Below are 16,378 nucleotides of genomic sequence, written 5' to 3' on the forward strand. Positions count from 1 at the left end.
CGTCTGCCTTCAGATGAAACATTATGTATACTATCTGTGGATTCATTTTTGAAAAACTTGAGGTAGTCATTCTGACTAAAAAGTATTGATGGTGCGGTGGGAAGACATATCAGTGTATAAAACAAAATAAAACTAATAGTACTACAATCTTTGGTAAGTATATGAAATGAACAGAATCATTTAACCTCATAAAGACGTAAAAATGCTTTTGTTATTCAACGGTCAAACTATATTTCTGTGAGCTACGAGCTTTTACTCTGGGACACCCGTTAATTCAGAGAGTATGCTAGATTATTCCGTCGGAATTGCGAAGGTGTTATCTAGTGAGACTCCAAATTATAAACATAATTTAATAAATAAATAAATAAATAAACGTTTGATTGCCGGTGAACCGAAGGCATAAAAGAAAGTCACAGTTCCAAGAAAATCTGAAAAGTCATTACACACGTCATAAACTTAGCGAGAATTCTTTTTTATTATTTTTCATTATTATTACCAGATATTTATTTATTTTGTGTACTTATTTAAGATAAAAATTATTTGTATAAATTGAGATCAGATTGTTGGATAAATCCATATGGTGTACACCAATAGGAAACAGAGAGCTGTGAATGATAATCTCACAATAAAATACATTAACAGAGAGCAAAAAACTGGCATATCTCGCCAGTTCATGTAAACTCTGTGCCAATGATGTGTACAAAGTCTAAACAAGGAAACAAAGTATGAATAGATATTCTACATAAACATCTTAGTCGTGAAAAACATAACAAGGCTGTTAAAGCTAATGTTTTGAAGATCAAAAAGATGCCTCCATAAAACAGTGATGATGTGGAACAAACTACAGGAACATTGGTCGTAGCAAGCGATAAATGACAGTAGGATCTGAATCCTGTATGTGAATCAAAAACAAACGGCATCTCCAGCTTTTGACATTTAAGAATTTGATTTCGTTGCGTACTTGGACGTTTACATCTGAAGGAAAATGAGCTAGCTTCGTTCACCTATTCGCTTTTTTGAAGAAAGAAAATAGTCTGGAGAGATTCTGACAGCGCTGGACGAAACGTATTGGCAGAAAAAACAAACTAAGTTGGAGAACAGACTCTACAGAGAGATGGAAGAACGTTGGGAGCAACGACTGAGTCGCGGGAGGGAGTAAAGTAATCTGCTAAGCGTCTCTCAGTTGCGAGATGCCGTTTCGGTAGACGCAGGTAAATAGTAAATAGTGGAAATGAGTATTTGGCTCACAGGACGTATTCTTGTATTGAATACTAGACGGACACCAAAGCTTAAAAATCACGTGACAAATGTCAAAAAATATTGCGAAAAAAACTTTTCAGTTTGCGCCGCAAATCGGTAACAGCACATTTTTGGTATCAGTTATAGCTTTTTACGGTTACATGATGAATTTTGCCCAAATCTATCCTAATAAAGTAACGTGAGGCCTCAGTTTCATAGCGCACTGATATGTGAAACAGATACCTGTTGTGTTGATCGTCTGGAGAATATTAATTACCTCATCCAATCATTCAAATCCTACCATTATACTGACATTCTCGTAGCCGATGCCAGTTGCATTCCCTGATCTTGTTGCTTTTACTGGAACCTTGAACAGCGAAGTTGAGGCATTCAAAGTACTGTTCGCTATTTAACACTCAATTAACGAAACGGAAGTAGGAAAGTGGGTCGCAACAGCAGCCTTTTGGCTTCCCGCAGCTACCGTGTATCAATGCTGTGCCTACTGTTCTGAATTAATAGCGAGTGAACATAGTAAACCAGGGAGTTATCGAAAACCTTTGATGATATTCTAGGCAGGTTATCTTCGTGGTACAGATAACTTACATTCTTAAACTTCTTTAACAAATGATTACCTCTTTCATAATTGTTTACTTACACAGAATCAATGACCAGAACAGCGGATTTGTGCTTATGAGGATGAGTAGGTTTTTATATCAGTTCAGAACATTGTTGATCAAGAAGAAGAGACTGGATGATGCCAAAAAACAGGGAGATACTAACGTCTACTACTGAACAAACATTGTGATTAGCAAAGTCAATAGTCTGAGGTTACTAGGAACACTGGAGGAGTTTTTATCTTCTTCACAACCAGAGAGAAGGCGCTATTAGTGACAACGTGTTTCGATTCTGACCACTTCCTAACATCGTAACTCGTAGAGTGCTAGGTGTAAAACAGTGGGTGAAATGAGAAAGTTAATTATATTTTAACCTGGTTATCTTCCTTTGTGCAGGGAATGTACAGAAACCGTGAATAACGACGGTTGTGCAATCTGTAATTCTTCAGGTTCATTCAATGAATGCCGCCAGAGGTGGCTTTTTGTTTATGAAGGTTAGTGCGATTGTATCACAAACATTCACGTCGGACTTTGGGACAAATTCTGTGTGATACTATTTCCGGTGGATATTCAGCACAGTTTGCGATTGTATCTAACATTTCATGATAGACAAGACACAATATATTATCTTGGATAGTGACTCATCTACAGACACCGAAATAATATTTGGCGTGCCCCGGCGAAATGCAGTAGAACTGTTGCTGTTCAAACTAAATATTAATGAGTAACCGATGGAGTTAATTGCAGTGTCACGCTTTTCGCATACGAACCAGTTGTCTAAATTGAGGTTCTATTCGTTAAAAAATCCAGCAGTATGCAGCTATGTCGTGAAAAAATATCAGTATGGTACAAAGACTGGCGTCTGGGTCTTCGTGTAGAGAAGTTCAAAGTTGTGGACTTAACGAAACATAAGGGCGTGATATATGCAGACTGCAAGATGAATCCAATTCGAGTCAGTCATGCTGTACAAATGTTAGCGACCAACATATTTATAGAAATACGAAGTTGGTCGAACATAGTCAGCTGAAGGCAAGACAAATGGCAGGCTACTGCTGACTCTTGAAACAGCAGTTTGTCTACCAAACAGACTGCACACAAACAGCTGTACGACGCATGATTTAGTAGTGCTGAGGTGCACGGAATCAAGGTTATAAAGATGAGAGGCTCGAATGGTAATAGTCTTATTTGACTAGCGAGGGAGTGTAACAGTGACGTTGGAAAATCTTAACTGTCAGATGCTGGAAGAAAAACGAAGCTTATGTCGCGGCCATCTGCTTAGAAAACTTCAAGGGACTTCTATCGGAGCGTAAACTATAAATACTCTTTAGTCCCTTCCGTATATGTTCCTGTAGAGATCACGAAGACAAAATTAGGGAAATTATACTAATCCTCGAAATTTCGGAACAAGTGCCAGATGTCAATACCTGAGTCTTCTGAAGAGTTCGATGGTGTTGAGCCATAAACACGCAATACTTTTTGAAAGAATAAACCGCCATTTGACTGTGTATTACTACATCTTCTGTAGTATCTAGAGTTCAGCTTTTATGCCATTATCAAGAAGGATGCTAAAAGTTCTTAGACCATTAATATGTCATGTCTGTTAAGGCAGTCCAAAGCTGGCAAACAAGACTAGTACATGCCTTTCTCCTATGAACTCGGTCAGAGGAATATGTGCCTCAACGTCGTGGCAGCAAGTTTCCGACATTCGGCTGTTCTCACGAAATATCATAGAAACACCGATACGCGGGGAAACCTATAAATATCACAGAGAAGTAAAAGCTCGCAAAGAAGCGTACAAACAGTCAATATTTCTTCCCGCCTTTAATTTGTGTATCAAACGGGAACAAAACTTGGTATACGGTACGATAAGAAAAAAAGCCGTCTGCCACAGGCTTCATAGAGATTCACAAAGTATGGGTGCAGAAAATGAGGGGTGGGCAGTTTACGCAACAGTTGAGGCTCTCTCAGGGCATTGACTGGAATTCGCACAGACAGTGATCTGAGGTTGGGTATCACTGGTCAACTCCATGTGTCTCCCTCGAGTAATAAAACTGTCTTTGGATGGGAGACGCTTTTGGCATCATAGTAACGCTTAGTGTTCCTAGAAGAAAAGAGTTGTTGGAGTGACGCAGACAGTAGTTGCGGCATCCCTAAGATACGAGTAGGCTCATGAAATGGATGAGGCTTTCTCAGGACATTGACAGGAATTCGCACAGGCAATGAGCTGAAGATGGGTTGACACCGGTCAACTTTATGTGTCTCTCTCAAGGTGAGAGACCGTCTTTGGGTGGGAGATACCTTTGGCAGCGCAATAACGCTTAGTGTTCCGAGATCAAAATAACCGTTGGAGTTGCGGTGTCCCCAATATACGAGGATGCATTCATTGCGTGGCAGACACCTCGACTGCGGCCTATCCCTTGGGCCGCTGGGAAGGGAGCAGTGACTGGGGCGACTCAGCAGGTAGCGGCAGTCACAGGTAAGAGACGTCCTTGGCACGGCCGGCCTTGACGGCGCAGACGCCGTTGTGGACGGAGACGGAGCACTCCCTGGCGATGTGGTGCAGCAGGCGGCGCTCGGCCCTGCGGCTACGGCTGGAGCTGGAGGAGGCGCGGCCCGGCCGCCTCCAGAGCGAGTCACCCGCCGAGGAGCGTACAGTGGTGGCGGTCGCGCTGGAGGACAGGCCGGTGCCTCGCCGGCCCAGCGGACCACCGGCCCAGCCGCAGCGGCAGCACAGCCGCGAGAAGCCGTCGCGGAACTTGGACGACATCAGGTTGTACAGGATGGGGTTCACAGCCGAGTTGAGGTAGTGCATCACGCGGCACAGGCACAGCAGCCCGTAGTGGTTCTCGTAGCCGATCGAGACCACCGTCTCCGGCGGCGCGGCGATGATCCAGACGGTGAAGGCGCGGAACGGCAGCAGACACACGAAGAACGCCGCCACCACCGTGCCCAGCATCAGCACCACCTGCAGCAAGCGAGTGACACCGCCTTCAGATTATTTGTGTCCTTCGGCAGCTGCTTCTTGGCTTGAGTGCCACGTATATGAGGTCCTTGCTGGCTGGGTCTGAGCACTATGGGACTTAACATCTGTGGTCATCAGTCCTCTAGAACTTAGAACTACTTAAACCCAACTAACCTGAGGACATCACACACAACCATGCCCGAGGCAGGATTCGAACCTGCAACCGTAGCGGTCACGCGGTTCCAGACTGAAGCGTCTTTTTCTTGCTGAAAAGATATTCCGAGACAATATAAGAATAAAAATGCTGAGACAACGGTGGTTATAGTAGACATGAGAGTGGTTGTTGTTGTGGTCTTCAGTCCTGAGACTGGTTTGATGCAGCTCTCCATGCTACTCTATCCTGTGCAAGCTTCTTCATCCCCCAGTACTTACTACAACCTACAACCTTCTGAATCTGTTTAGTGTATTCATCTCTTGCTCTCCCTCTACGATTTTTACCCTCCACGCTTCCCTCCAATACTAAATTGCTGATCCCTTGGTGCCTCAGAACAGCACTGTAGTAAATGCTGGGTTGGTGTCTCGAATGCCGGGCCACAAAAGCTGTGACTTTTGTCACAATAGTGTGAAGGTAAGAAGAAGAGTGCGTGATGCATTTTGTGCAGAAGCATGGAGCATGTGCTGAGATGACAAAAGTACTGGGATAGCCATTTGCACATATTCAGATGGCGGTAGTATCGTGTACACAAGGTATTTTAAGGGCAATGCATAGGTGGACCTGTCATTTGCACTCAACTGATACATGTGAAAAGGTTTCCAACGCGATTATGGCACCTCGAAGGGAATTAACAGACTCTGAAGGGGAATAGTAGTCGGGGCTAGACACATGGGACATTCAGTTTCGGAAATCGTTAGGGAATTCAATATTCCAATATCTACAGTGTGAAGAGAGTGCCGAGAATGCCAAACTTCAGGCGTTACTACTCACGCAGTGGCCGACGACCTCCATTTCAAGACGCAGGGCAGAGGCGTTGGTGAAGTCAGTGCTATCAGACAAGCAACACTGAGTGAAATAATCGCAGAAAACAATGTGGAGCGTACGACGAACATATCTGCTAGGGCAGTGCAGAAAAATTTGGCGTTAATACGGTACGGCAGCAGACGACTGATAGTAGTGCCTTTGCTGACAGCACGACATCATCTGCAGCGCCTCTCCTGATTTTGTCACCATATCGGTTGGATCCTAGTCGGCTGGAAGACCGTGGCTTGGTAAGTCCTAATGTCAGTTGGTAAGAGCTGATGGTAGGACTCGAGTATGGCGCAGACCACGCGAAGCCATTGACACAAGTTGTCAACAAGGCAACATGCAGGGTGGTGGTCGCTCCGTAACTATGGGGGCTGTGTATACGTGTAATGGACTGGGTCTTCTAATCCAACTGAACCGATTATGGACTGGAAATGGTTGTATCCGGCTACTTGGAAAACATTTGCATCTATTGGTGTACTTCATATTCCCAAACTGGTCACCGCGCCACAATTGCTTTTGATTGGCTTGAAGAATTTTCTGGACAAATCGAGCGAATGATTTGGCCACCCAGATCGCCCGACATGAGTACAGTTGTACATTCATAGGACATAATCGACAGGTTAATTCGTGCACACCATCCTGCACCGAAACCAATTTCGCAGTTACGGTCGGTTATAGAGGCAGCATAGCTGAATACTTCTGCTGGGGCTTCAAACGACTTGTTGAGTCCATGCCATGGCGAACTGCTGCACTGCGCCGAGAGAAAGGTGGTCCGACATGATATTAGGACGTACCCCATGACTTCACCTCAATCTACTTTGCGGCAACGCAATTGTGTTCTCTGACTCCGTCCCACTCCACACGCTCCAGCCGTTGTCTACTCTGCTACTACCCAACAACTGTATTATCGCCCTTGGCCATCCATGGCCAGTCTCGAAATCAAGCGGTGACATTAAAGTAAACAAGTACAGCGGCGACTAAGCAAAACGCATTAATGCTTCCAGGTCAGTTGTACTCAGTGTTTCCTTCAACAATATCGTCTATAGTGCAAAGCGGTGTTACCTGTAATTTTGAATATCGATAATACTGGAAAACAGAGGAATATGTCGCGGCAATTGACACATTCCGGTGAAAAGGAGCTTATATTAAAAAACAGAAAAATTTTTCCAGGAAGATAAAAGGCAGAATCGGGTAATGATATTTCTACTGAAAGCAATCTTGTGAGCGGCTGAAATGGTAGGCAAGTCAGAAAGAACAGCAAAATTCGGTTTAAAAACTTATAAAATGCGGAAGAAACTGGGGAAGAAGTTAAAACATCTAGATAACAAAGGCGTTCTAAAAAAGAAGTTTCTCTAGGAGACTTCGATAAAGCAGAAGAAGGAAATTACAATGATGAGAAAGCTCCTTGTATTTTCAAGGGGAAAGGAGACATTCGGAAAATTCTCGAAGGGACGGGAGCTCGTTTCAGAATATGAAAAAATAAAGAGGACTAACACAGCTTTCCTACATTGTACAAAGCGTGTGAAGTACCTGAGAGCTATCTGAAATAACGAAAAGTTGCCAAATTGAGTAGTGGATTTAACGGGCGAAACGTAGATGTGTATGCATTATAACACCAAAAAGCGTTGGCAGAATAAGTAAATTCCGGGTGCAAATAACTAATAGCAGTGCAGGCCCAGGAGCTATTGTTGCACATGCTGGAGGTACGATGTGACCCATAGAAGGAGCAAAATTAATTTACGATTCGGAATCTAAATCCCAAGATTACCACGATGATTTGAATGTGGTTCACTAACCCTTAGAAGAGAAACCGATTTCTAACATCGCAGCTTGCATTATTGTTGTTCTTGATTACGCACTGTATCATACTGTTCAAACAAATAAAGCTCCAACTGCTGCAACTCGAAAGAAGGATATAGCTGAATGGCTCATTCAGAACAAAATCAGTTTTAAACCAAACTTAAAAATAAATGAGATTTTATAAATTGGGGTTAGAATAAGCCAAAGTCTATCTTTAAAGAATATGACGTTTTAAAGAATAAGCGGTGTTCTGTTCTATGCTTACACCATACTACTGTGATATGGCCTCTACATACGTAATGTGGAATACAATGAAATAAAAAAATGCAGCAAAAAGGGCTTCTACCATTAATTTACATGCTCTAAAACAAACGGCCAAATACTCTTTATCCAAGGTTACCCAACAGGATTGGTTAAAAGCTTGTACACTCAAATGGAATTGAAAATGAATACTGGCACAGAGATGGTTTAATGAAGAAGCAATAGAGAAAAGAATAATTAATGTTGGTTTGGAGACAGAAGATGATTATGCAGCAAATGACGACAACGGTGATATCGAAATTGACACAGCAGATGAAACTGCAACAGATTCCAGTGAAGGGACTACAGCAAATTAAAGTTGGCGTCTATTCCTTGTGTGCCGGAGCATTCACTTCGTAACTTATCATTAAGGTCAGTGCAGTTTTCGTTAAGTAACTGTAGTGGTACCGTCCTTCCTTCCCTCCGCAACCCCGATTAAGCGCTGACGCGGTAAGCCGACCAAAGCGCTCTCACCCACGAGTGCAATAATATCGTGGTCGCCTAATAAGTGAGTCCTACATTTGGCGCTATATACAATGACGTACAAAGGTCGTTAGAAACCTTCTAATATCGTGTCGGACATTCTTTTGCCCTGCGTAGGGCAACAGCTAGAGGTGTCATGGACTCAACAAGTCGCTGGATGTTCCCAGGAAATATATACAGCCACGCTGTCTGCATAGCGGCCATAATCGCGAAAGTGTTGCCTCTCACTTATTTCGCATGAATGTTCGATGGGATTCAGGTCTGACGATATGCATGGCCAAATCATTCGCCCAAATTGTCCAGAATGTTCTTCAGCTCAATCGCGAACAGCTGTGGTCCGGTCACAAGCCGCTTTGCCATCCATAAAATGTCCATCGATATTTCGTAACCTGACGTTCAATGAGTGGCTGAAAATCCGAACATAATAATTTCCCGTCAATGACCCATTCAGTTAGACCAGAGGGACCAGTCCATTCCGTGTAAACACACTTCTCACCATTATGGAATCGCCACCAGCTTGCACAGTACCTCGTTGACAACTTGGGTCAAATGCTTCACGGGGTCTCCGCCACACTCGAACTCTATCATCAGCTCTTACCAGCTGATATCGAGACTTACCTGACCAGGCCACGGTGTTCTAGTAGACAAGGGTTCATCCGACATGATGACGAGCCCAGGAGAGGAGCTGCAGGCGGTGTCTTGCTGTTAGTAAAGGCACTCGCGTCGGTCATCTGGTGCCATCGTCCATTAACGCCAGCTTTCGCCGCACTGTCCTAACAGATACTTTCGTCGTTCATCTCCCACTGATTTTTGCGATTATTTCACGCAGTCTGTTAGCACCATAGAGTAAATATCTCTGGAGTGAGCATTCACATGCGCAGAACAGATTTTGTGTTGTCAACATACATTTCCGGCCTGGTCACGTGTTCTCGGGACGTCGTGTGTTTGTTCGTATAGCACCCTGTATATTTCGAATGTCACTACATCCCTAGTACAGACGGATTCTTTTCGTACGTGTCGTGGATTATTTATATATGTTGCGCAGACATTTTAACAGTATCCATTTGATACCGGGAATAAACCAGCTACGTAACTTTTAAGGGCAAGTGATATTGAATTCTGCTTCTTTGCGATAGGTGTCACAGTTCAGATGCACTCGATTTTTGGTAGTTTTCGGTATGATACGGCACTTTATAGTATTACTGAGCCTGACGTACATTTCTGCAGTGATAGTCTTGCAAAACGACTAGACAGTACGCTAGTACTTTTACAAAGTGTCCGAAAAACACCGAATTTGCCATACATTAGCGATTATATCCCTGCTAATTTGTCCTTTTTTCTGCTATTTCTGCGTATTTATTTTCTCGTTTTTGCGACCTAAACCACAATTTTTCTTACTGGTGACACTTTGAAGTGTTTGTTTAACGCATTTTACGTACTTGCTCCTGGTTTATTAAATAAATAGTAGACTGAGTATGAAGGGGAAAAAAAAGACGATCGGAGAATAAATGTAATGTAAAGCAAATACAGTTAGTCATGTAACAGTCAGCCCATATAACACCATTAAGGGAAGTGGAAAGTGACACAACTGAAAGAGTTTGGGGATATGTTTAATAATATTTTACGCTTCTTAATCAAATGGTGAAGAAAATAAATTGAAGGCAAAATACACCAAAGAAGATGAATGTGTACTTTGATTAGCTACACTATTGTGTTTTTTATTTGATTTGTGCAGAAAATGTATTTAAGCTGAATGCAGAAATTAGTAGTAGGTGCTGTGGAAAATTAAAAATAGTTGGTACAGCATCTACCGTCAGCCACACACGTCCAAATTTTTCTTTTGTCTAAACATTCCTCTTCAAAGTGATTTGAACATACTTCGGAATATTTTGTGGGGACAAAATTACTCCTCCTCATTTTCTGGAGCCACATCTTTACTCGTTGTTCATCCTTCGGGAAACTAAAATATAAATCACACATAATCATTCTCCATGTCCTAGACACACTTAACATGGTATCCTACTGTAACTTTATAGTAAACAAAAAGGTTTGGACACACGTATTGTACGAAGACAATTACAGACTCCCACTCTATTGAATATATCTGTCTCCTATCTTTCAAATCTATATACATAATCGACAAGTCACTGATAAACGCATGGAGGATAGTATTTGCTGAAACAACTAACCATTCCCTTTCGTGTTCCACTAGGAAATTTGCGAGAGGAAGCGATTGTTTGTAAGCTTTTGTACGAGACGTAATATCTATTATATAGTCATAAAATCGTAAAAAAATAGATCTACGGAATCAAGCCTTAATTATAATGCGTCTCGAAATTTTTGAACATAGTAACCTGAAAAGTTACTATCCCTCCTTTCAGATAGTTTTCTTTGCATCCGTAGCAACAACAGTAATTCACCATCGCTATTACACTATCAACAAACGGTGAAAACACAACAAAAACTCTTGATATTATAAACTTTAAACTCTGCGGAAAGCACACACGCACAGCGAAGTCCCGAAAACTCGTGACAACCCTGGTTTAATGTTGACAACATGCGCAGAACTCAATGCTCACTCCAGAGATATTTACTCTATGGTTAGCACTGACAACTCTACGTAAATGCCGCTTCTCTCGGTCGTTAAGTGGAGGCCATCGGCCACTGCGTTGTCCGTGGTCAGAGGTGGTGCCTGATATTTGGTATTCTTGGCACGCTCTTGGTACTGTATATCGTGGAATATTGAATTCCCTAACGATTTCTGGAACTGAATGTCCCAGGCATCTAGCTCCATCTACCATCCCGCATTCAAACTCTATCATTTCCCGTTGTGCGGCTACAATATCGTCGAAATCCTTTTCACGTGAACCACCTGAGTACAAATGACAGCTCCGCTAATGCACTGCCGTTATGTATGAGAAACTACCGCCATCAATATATATGCATTTCGCTATCCCATGACTAATATCTTTTTCACCTCAGTGTATTGTGACATTTCTGTCTTTGGAAACATAATATTCCATCCCAAGACTCATTTCATAGTTTGGTGGAGATTGCAGCAGCTGAGGTATCACGTTGAAAGTGGAGCGAGAGGCAGACAACACATGGTACAGTGAGTACCAAACTGCCTGAGAAATTGCGCTAGTTTAGTAGCAGGATAGTCTGATTGCCTAACGACTTTGGAGCCACCACACCAAACTCTAAGATTCATTTATAAACATTTGATGAAGTATAATTCTCATTCAATTGTCTACTGCGCTGAATAAATTTTAAATGGCAGTTTTTAATTCAATTGTTTCATATCTCACTCTTACAAAAATTTTTATTAACATTAGAATAACGATATTCAGCCGAAGCATTACGTGTATCTTCGGCTCCCACAAAATGTGCGCTACGAAGCGAAGTAATTAGGGCTGTCTAATCAGTCTTTCACAAGGGGTTGAACGGTGTGGCTCGCGTTGCATCCCGCGCTGTTTAAGATCATCGTTGTGCGCCCTATAAGACTGAATTGAAATATCGCGCTTCTGCGCGCAAAGCAGATAATAACATAGTAAAAATGTAGTTTAGTTCTGTGAACATATGTTTTATAAGATACTTCGTGTAATAAAGTTGTGACTGATTCTAACATGAACTGTGAATCGTGCGACTTAGCAGATGTAAACAAGCGAAACGTTTTATTAGCAGTTTATAGCTCCATCTGCTTCGCGCGTTTTAAATAATCGAAAAGTTGGCATTCCAAATTTAGAATTTTAATAGAACTGAGAGCCTAAACCTGACCTCAAGAGCTCGCGATCTGGGCTGGGACAAGGACATCTTAAAAGATCTCAGTTTAGTGGAGAAGTATAGAATCTCAGTGTTTTATCTTCAAGCGGCAAACGCACCTAGGCCCCAGAGCGCTCTGAATTTCCAGTACAAACAGAAGCAGTTTCTATTAATTCTTGGTAATTCGGAGGAGGGAAAGCGAACGAGAAATCACTGTAGAATATGAATTGTGATTTCCAAACCGACTAAAATCATCTCATTCGATAATTATCTCGGCTAACGCTCGAATTCACCGGCATTCTACACAGTACTTATTTCGCCCATATCCAATTGTCATTCTTTAATTTCGCATCGCCCTTTTTCCCTTGGTAATATCCAGAGAGAGGTCGCCGCTATTAGCTCACGCCCCCATTTGGACAAATTGTATCCTTCCGCACCTCTTTGTTAGTCGGCGTGCGCAGAGATCCGAGAGGAGAGACGCGGAAGACACGCTGAACCTTGGAAGAGTGCCATTGACGATTGCGTCACGATCTCAGTTAATAGAAGCAATATGTCAGGTCTTAGGACATTATTGAGTGAGACAAGACATTGTAAGTCCAACAGAAGAAGTTGATGTCTCGCAACGACATGAACTACACGAGATGTACGTGCATACACACAACGCGAAAACATAAATATATCCAGTGACAGTGAAGAGCAGTACTCCAAAAACCGAGAAATTGTGTGTGGAAGAATAGTAGGAAGAAAAAATTCTTAAGTAATGATTGTAATTTGGTACTGTCTAATAGTAGTTACGTAAAACATGAGAACTGTTGCCGCGCGGGATTAGCCGATTGGTCTGGGGCGCTGCAGTCATGGACTGTGCGGCTGGTCCCGGCGGAGGTTCGAGTCCTCCCTCGGGCATGGGTGTGTGTGTTTGTCCTTAGGATAATTTAGGTTAAGTGGTGTGTAAGCTTAGGGACTGATGCCCTTAGCAGTTAAGTCCCATAGGATTTAACACACATTTGAACATGTTTTTGAGAACTGTTATATTGGTAAATAAATAGCTGCCACTGAGGATGCTTTGAAATAATGAGAAACGCGCGTGGTATAGGCCTACATTGGAGTTTTATTACAGACGCAAAAGACGGCCCACGTTGGAGGTTCGAGCCCTCTCTTGGGCATGGATGAGTGTGTTGTCCTTAGCGTAAGTTAGTTAGTTTAATTTAGTTTAAGTTAAATTAAGTAGTGTGTAAACCTAGGGACCGATGACCTCTGCAGTTTGGGCCCATAGAACTTACCACAAATTTCCATTTTTTTGCAAAAGACTGTAGATAATGAATATTACTCGTACAAGTGGTTAATTTGTCCTGGTCGTCTTTGGCTACCTGCATGTCTGTGTTAGCAGCATAAATATGTACCCCGTATCTACAGCCTACAACTGCAGAAATAACACCGGCAACGATAGGGTAAACGCTATATTGGGTCATTGTTTCTGCTCGTTGACCATTTTTAGTATTTAAAAGATTGTGGGAGAATTAATAATTGCAGAAGGCATATATACTCGTAGCTCACTTGTAAACGGAAACCTTTCAAATGGCAACACAAAATATAATTTCGATAGTTCGGAAACACTGTCATCGTGTTTATGGATAGTCAGCGAAAGAGCATTCTGGGGTCGGTCTTTTCCTAAAACAGACGTCAAATGCCAACGAGTGTCCCTGTGAGTCTCTTACCAGTCTGCAATGGTACAATATTTGTAAGAGCAGTTAGTGAAACTCTTCTAGGATATGGTACTTGACAGAATTCTGGTTCTAAATTTTCGACAGTCAGTGGACAGAAAATATCCGACGATCGCTAAACTCAGAATCATTTGAACACTTGCGGACTTCGATTTAAGGAAGTTAGAAACCTGATTATTAGATGTGAAGCGGGAGTGTGATAACAATGGACTGAAAATTCGTAGCAATCCAGACAACATGTCCGAACAGCAGAGTGCGGTTGCGTTTCGGGAGTACAATAAATGTAATGAATAATTACTATTAAAAACAGTCTTGATCACGATTTATTTAACAAGATGACCGGTTTCGACCACTACTGTGGTCATCTTCAGACCTATAAGTTGTATACAAAGCTCTAATTAGAGGGCTACATACATTAAACAAAATACATAAAGTTATAAAGCTATAAAACGTTGAATTACCATTGAGTAGGAACCTCTTTCTGTTGGAGAATCACTACTGGAGAAACCAGTGCACGTCTTACTATATATAATGGAGGCTCCACCCACTTCTGACTGCATGATGTCATTATTAACCAATGAGTTATAAGTCGAATTACAATTTAAAATTTCTTAGTTAAAAGAACATTGTCAAGAATTAGAAATAAATACACACTAAACTTAGCTTATTAAACAGCTATTGTCAATTAAGAAGCGTTAAAAATATTTAATTATGTAGGAAAATGAACTTCGGTTTGGCAGTACATGGGTTGCCCTCTCAAGGCCTGTCAGTGAACCATTTGGAACCACTGGTTGCTATGGTGAAGTTAGACGCCGTTGCAATGGTAATTCAACGTTTTATAGCTTTATAACTTTATGTATTTTGTTTAATGTATGTAGCCCTCTAATTAGAGCTTTGTATACAACTTATAGGTCTGAAGATGACCACAGTAGTGGTCGAAACCGGTCATCTTGTTAAATAAATCGTGATCAAGACTGTTTTTAATAGTAATTATTTATAAGACATTGATCACTGCTGTTCCCGTAATGTATTCAAAAGTAAAATGTAATGTATTTTGACCAACTGTTTAATTCAGAGAACTATCCCTGTCAGCTGACCTTGTTAAGATGCATGCCGCGCGGGGCAGCCGCGCGGTCTTGGGCGTCTTGTCACCGTTCGCGCGGATCCCCCGTCGGAGATTCGAGTCCTCACTCGGATACCGGTGTGTGTGTTATCCTGACCGTAAGTTAGCTGAAGTTAGATTACGTTAGTGTGTAGGTCTAGGTACCGATGACCTCAGCAGTTTGGTCCCATAAAAGCTTACCACAAATAAAAAAATTAATAAAAAACAGATCCATCGCTGCATTGAGATTTGATGAAGTTAATGATTTTCCGATGTGCTTAAGCTATAAGCGAACACCTCATTTGTGGGCCCTCTAAACACCCATAAACGCTAGAGCCACATTCAACGCGAATTGAGTACCAATGATATTGCAATATATTTCATCGAAATATTCACAGGCAGCTTTTGGCGATAGTTCGTTAAGTAACTTCTTATTAAATCGAAAGAAGTTATACGTGGATAGACACCTAACGAGAAGAAACCTAGGCCCAATTCTACTGTTAATTACTGCGCTTGTCATGATAAAGAGGTGATTTGTGGAAATAAAATTCTCAGGTAAAAGAAAAATTATTTTTATACCATGCTCAGTCTATGTATCGAATGGCAATAGTTCCGCGGTGTGAAGATTCGCAAACAAAACTGAATAACGATATATCTTGCTCACTGTGATGTCGCCTTTGGTGACGTAGTGGGACATAGTAACACAACAGCCTTTCTAATTGACTTCCGCAGTCAACGAAAAAGCTCATTAGCCTTCACCTTATTAACAGCGATGACTCTTGAAATTTCTTGTTGTGATGCATGAGGCGGAGGCTACAATGGATAAACCATTTTGAACGTTTCTGCTAGTGTTGTGATTGCCATTCCTCGAGGACGTTGGGAGCTCTCTGTCCATCTTCTGCTTTCGAACGAGTCGCTAGTCTCCTTACGCAAGACTGTTGCTGCTGAAACAAGGGCACCTGTCACCGTTTGTTACGGGAGATTGTGAAAACAGTGGAAGTTTCAGCTTCGAAAGGCGAGCTGCTGATTCGTATGAGCGAACTTTATGCAAATATTGGAAAAAAAACTGCGTTTTCTACTTGACGTGCACTGGATTAGTCTCCACAACCAGCAGGAAGTAATTCGACACCGGCGGATACCCAGTGGTTTTAAGTATGCTGCTCGCCATTAACCGCCGAAGTTCTAAGGGAAACTTTTTCCATCTACAAACTAGTCAATAAGGCAGGATGGCATATAGCCCAGGCTTTTGGAGAGCTCTATTCGTATTCTTTTCAGCTATATCACAGAAAGCTGATGTGGGGCGCGTAACAATTGGAATTTATTGGGAGGATATTATTAGTTAAGACAGGTAATTGGAAAAAAAGTTAGAGT

General features: G+C 42.0%; 1 protein-coding gene across 1 annotated transcript in view; it reads right to left on the minus strand.

Moving 5' to 3' along the window:
- Nucleotides 1-4,323: 4,323 nt before the first annotated feature.
- Nucleotides 4,324-16,378, minus strand: part of LOC126260644 (uncharacterized) — a 91,350-nt gene continuing 79,295 nt past the window's right edge. The window contains exon 6 of the mRNA XM_049957981.1: nt 4,324-4,818. Coding sequence (XP_049813938.1) covers nt 4,324-4,818 — 495 coding nt within the window. The remainder of the gene's footprint in view (nt 4,819-16,378) is intronic.

Source organism: Schistocerca nitens, chromosome 5 (assembly GCF_023898315.1).
Source record: "Schistocerca nitens isolate TAMUIC-IGC-003100 chromosome 5, iqSchNite1.1, whole genome shotgun sequence".
NCBI lineage: Eukaryota > Metazoa > Arthropoda > Insecta > Orthoptera > Acrididae > Schistocerca > Schistocerca nitens.